The sequence below is a fragment of the Humulus lupulus genome, chromosome 3 (assembly GCF_963169125.1).
Source record: "Humulus lupulus chromosome 3, drHumLupu1.1, whole genome shotgun sequence".
Classification (NCBI taxonomy): Eukaryota; Viridiplantae; Streptophyta; class Magnoliopsida; order Rosales; family Cannabaceae; genus Humulus; species Humulus lupulus.
Window position 1 is genome coordinate 39,376,679 of NC_084795.1, and position 4,962 is coordinate 39,381,640.

Here is a 4,962-nt window from a genome sequence, read left to right on the forward strand (position 1 = left end):
TGGTAACTATTAAAATTTCCCTACATATAAAAACACAAAAATGAAATCTTTACAGTGTTATCTTCCTCGACTAAAGCAATTAAGATATCAATCCACCCCTATTGTATATCCAATTATATTATTGTCCTTAAACACTGTGCCCCAGCCAATTGGTTCGATATTTGACTATTCACTTGTCCCATAGAAAAAAAAAATTCTTTAATTTTAAAGAAACTTGTTAAGTGACACTACTGTCTTCAATACCGTAAAAATATAACATATTATTATTATTATAATACAATATTGAGTCTTACAAACCAACCAAAGTCGACTCAATTCTTAACGAAGCCTTAGGCAAAAAATAAATAAATAAAATTGAGGCCTTATATTTAAAAAAATTGGGATTTAGATTTAGAAGAAATTTTTGTTTTGGACCTATTTTCAAAAGAATATTTTTCAAGGGTCTTATTACCATATAACTTTAGGCCTTTATTTTTTAAAAGTTTTTGAGCCTTATTTCTCATAAAAAAAATACAAAAAAATTGTGGATTTTAAGTTTTTACCTAATTGGCCTTATAGCCAAACCAATCCTCAATGTGTCAAATAACAACACTCAATTTTAAAACATGTGCTCAACTTTGCCTTTTACTTGACTATAGGTTTTCTTTTTAAAATGGACCCTTAATTATACTTTATGTATTAATGGCAAATTTTTGCTAATTATAGTTGTACTTATGTACCAATTCAATTTTAATTAAGTATCTCTCAATAAAAAACTGATATTAAATTAAATCAAAAAAATAAAATTTAATCGCTTAGTAATTATATATATTTGTTTGTACAAGGTGGACAAAACTCAAGACTTCAATATTTACATCATTTCTATATTTATATTTTAATTATTTGGGAAGTGAATCCCTAAACGTAGAAAAAACAAACTTTACATTGGAATTGTTTAATCTTCAAAAATGTATTTTTGATATCTAGTTTATATTTAGTTAGAAAATATATTATTTTTTAGAATCAACAAAATTAGAAAGTACATAAAAGGTTCATACATGAGTGGCAGCATTTATAGTTTGATTCACATTCATACCATTATAAGAATATAATCCTTTCTAAGGGGCTCCCTAGGTCAGTCATGAGTAATTAATTTGGTAAAAAAAATTCGGAATAATAGGCATAAATGAAGTATTTTTTTTTTTTTTGGAAAGGCATTGAAAAAATCCATATCCCTTTATTACTTGCAATAAAATAATCAAAGTAATAAAAAAATTTGAATATTAGGTGGAAAAGTAACTTGTTTTAATGCTGCAAATTCGGTATTCTATAAAAGCGGTTATTGTGATCATTTTGCTTATGAACAAGGATTGAATCTGATACTTAGATTCCTATTACCCTTTTCACTTTTCTCTTTCTCATCACTTTTCTCTTTAAAGTAATCGGTTGTCATTTTTCTAAAAAAATAAAACCTTTTCTTTTCTTTTCTTTCCTCTGTTTTTAATTTTTTGGTCAAAAGAGAGCTGAGTAGTGAGATTGGATTCAGAGGCTATAAGGAGGAACCAACAAAACCCTGTTCGTCCTCAAAGAAAAATGTGAGTTGACAAATTGGGATTTTTACATTCTGTAATTGACTCTTCTGTTTATGTGGTTCTGTAATTTACAAATCTGTTGCAGAAATTGGTTTATTTTGTTTCAATTTTTGTTGGGGTTGACTGCTCATTGGAAACACCTATTTCTACGGAAAGTTATTAACTTTATCTACCTATGTAACTTTTCAAAAAAGCCAATGTTATGATTTTCACAAAGTCACCATATTCTTATGCTGCTGATAATTTTACAGAAGAAAAAACAGATTTCATACATGTTGGTTGATTTTTTTAATAGTCGTAGGCTTGTAGTTGATTATTGTAATGGTTGTTGGTTATGATACCAACATAATTTTGTTGAAATTAGTTCAATTCCATGTAAAATGTCTATAATTATTACAATAAAGTAACATCCCAACTCCCAAGTCTATACTTTCAAATTGTTATGATCAATTCTAGTAATCTGCTGATCTTTGCAGAAAGCTAGGTGCGAAAGGTACTCTAATTCCAGATGGGTGTTGAAGTAGACCAAGAATCAGCCACCCAAAATGAAGTTCCAAAAAAATCCGTATTCAGATACAACTCTCCCCTTGTGCAAATAATCTTAATTGGCCTAGTTTGCTTCTGCTGCCCTGGCATGTTCAATGCCCTCTCAGGCATGGGAGGTGGAGGCCAAGTTGACCCCACAGCCTCAGACAACGCCCTCACCGCTCTCTACACCACATTCGCCATCTTTGGCATACTCGGTGGCGGCATATACAACATCTTAGGCCCCCATCTCACCCTGCTCTCTGCCTGCTTGACATATGTTCTCTATGCAGGCTCTTTCCTTTACTACAATCACCACAAGAACCAGGACTTTGCCATTGCTGCTGGAGCCCTTCTTGGTGTCGGTGCAGGCCTTCTGTGGGCTGGCCAAGGTGCCATCATGACTTCTTATCCCCCACCTGATCGCAAAGGGACATACATCTCCATTTTCTGGAGCATCTTCAACATGGGAGGTGTCATTGGTGGTCTAATTCCCTTTATTCTCAACTACCACAGAACTGAGGCTGCTTCTGTTAATGATGCTACTTACATAGCTTTCATGTGCTTCATGACCGTAGGAGCTCTTATTTCCTTGGCTATTTTGCCCCCAAATAAGGTTGTCCGTGATGACGGGACTAGATGTAGTAACATTAAGTACTCCAATGTTTCAACTGAGATGGTTGAGATCATCAAGCTTTTTTTGAACTGGAAGATGCTTCTAATAGTTCCAGCTGCTTGGTCCAGTAATTTTTTTTACACTTATCAGTTCAATAACGTTAATGGGGTGCTGTTTAACTTGAGGACTAGAGGATTGAACAATGTGTTCTACTGGGGTGCACAAATGATAGGCTCAATTGGAATTGGTTACTTGATGGATTTCAGCTTCAAGAGTAGGAGGTCAAGGGGTTTTCTTGGAATTGCAGTGGTTGCAATTCTTAGCACCGTGATTTGGGGTGGAGGGCTTGCCAAGCAGGTCCAGTATAACCGAGATGATGTAGCCAAAGACTGGTTTAAGAAGTTGGATTTCAAAAAGTCAGGTGATGATTTTGCAGGGCCATTTGTCTTGTATTTTAGCTATGGTTTGCTGGATGCCATGTACCAGAGTATGGTTTACTGGATCATTGGAACTCTCGCTAATGACTCTGAAACCCTAAGCAGGTAACACAGCATACTGATCTCTATATATATAATTCTGATGTGTCAATAACATTGCAATACAATCAGGTAGTCCTGAGTTAATGTGGTAATGATTTCAGGGGCATTGATATCAGTATTGGATCATAGCTCAACATGGTCTTACTCATGTGTTTGTTTATACTCCTAATGAGAAATAGGATAGTACAGAGTTTAATTGTGATAACTTTTACCTTCAACCCAGCAAAGTTTTTCCTTCTCCCTTTCCTTTCAATCATTAAGCAGAAAGTAACAATTTTTCTTTGTTTGTCTCTGCACTTTTCTACAGGTATGTTGGGTTTTATAAGGGTGTACAAAGTGCTGGGGCAGCTATTGCTTGGCAAGTTGATACACGCAAAGTTTCTTTCTTATCTCAATTGATTGTGAATTGGTCACTCACTACAGTGAGTTATCCACTTCTGGTTATTTTGGTCTTCTTTGCTGTAAAGGACAAATCTGAAGAAGGAGATACCAAAGAAGGCACTCCTGTATCGAATAAGGCCATTCTTGTTCATTGACAAACAAGAATCCTTGAGGAACTTTCAAATCAGCTTATAGATTTTTAATTGTGATTATTATCTTCCCCAATTATCCCCCTCTTATACAGATGTTATTATCTTCCCCATGTTTGCCAAAAGTTAGAAAACTATTTGAGCAAATAAGATTTGTGTAATTTTTCCAATGAACCACACGTTAATCAAAAGTTGTTGCCTAGCTAGAGTCAGAATCTGTAGCCCAGCCCATATGTTTCCCAAGCTATATTGTACTACATTTTGTTTTATAGTTTTGCTTTAACTTATTGAACTATCACTATCTCATCACTCTCAACTTAATTAATCCAATATGGCAAAATGTATTTCAATCTTAAATGAATGTGTATATTTATTTATAATTAGGATATGTTTGGAAAGAGAAGAATGAAGATGGGGAGTGGTGTATGATTATGAAGGTTGAAGAAAGTTGTGAAAATAGACTACATGGATAGGAGTAGGGATTTCTCAAGTAATCAATTTAACTATACTTAGCATCTCTTTTTAGAAATATGGGAAGGAAAGAAGTATAAATGTTTATTATAAATAATGATAGAGTTGGGTTTTACAAATTTTAGATTTTAACTTTATTTTTTTATAATTTATTATTATTATATTATTTTAATCATGAAGTGTGGGGCAGGAGCCGACCCCACAACAATATTATTTCAACATAAATATTGTAAAATCCTCTTCAATGGGCAAATTAAGAGACAAATATTTTAAATTGTTCCTTATTTTTCTGTGATAGAAACGTGTATGAGCTCACATTTATTGGTATATTCAAGCTAGAAAAATCTTGGTTGATTCCTTTTATTACTTCATTGGTTTTAAATGAGTAAATCTCAAAAAAAAAAAAAGGAAAGTTTTTTTGATAAAAATATACCATCTATGTCGTTTTATTCCTAAGTTTCAGGTATAGGATATTGATAACTCTACAAAATAGAGTTATTTTTCCACTTTTTATGTGCTAATTGTTGCTTAATTATTGAGTTTTTAATTGATTTATTAAGTTTTAAAGTAATTTTGAATTTATTGGGTTTATTTTGATTTTATATATTTTTGTGTATTTTTATAGTTATTTTGTTGTAAAATGTTATAGTTAATTATTTGAATTATTGCTGTTTAATTTGAGGTAAAAAAATGTTGTATTATTGAGCTTA

The 4,962-nt window shown here is 32.5% G+C and overlaps 1 protein-coding gene across 2 annotated transcripts; it reads left to right on the forward strand.

Moving 5' to 3' along the window:
- The first annotated feature begins 1,345 nt into the window (after positions 1-1,345).
- LOC133822553 (UNC93-like protein 1) lies at positions 1,346-4,082 on the forward strand. 2 transcript variants are annotated; one of them, XM_062254925.1, is made up of 3 exons: positions 1,346-1,574; positions 2,028-3,254; positions 3,559-4,082. In XM_062254925.1, exons 2-3 carry the CDS (start codon positions 2,080-2,082, stop codon positions 3,785-3,787), a joined length of 1,404 nt encoding a protein of 467 aa, XP_062110909.1. In that variant the 5' UTR covers positions 1,346-1,574; positions 2,028-2,079; the 3' UTR covers positions 3,788-4,082. The 2 variants fall into 2 exon arrangements, with proteins under 2 accessions (XP_062110909.1, XP_062110908.1); XM_062254924.1 differs by having other exon boundaries at positions 2,048-3,254.
- Positions 4,083-4,962: the final 880 nt, after the last annotated feature.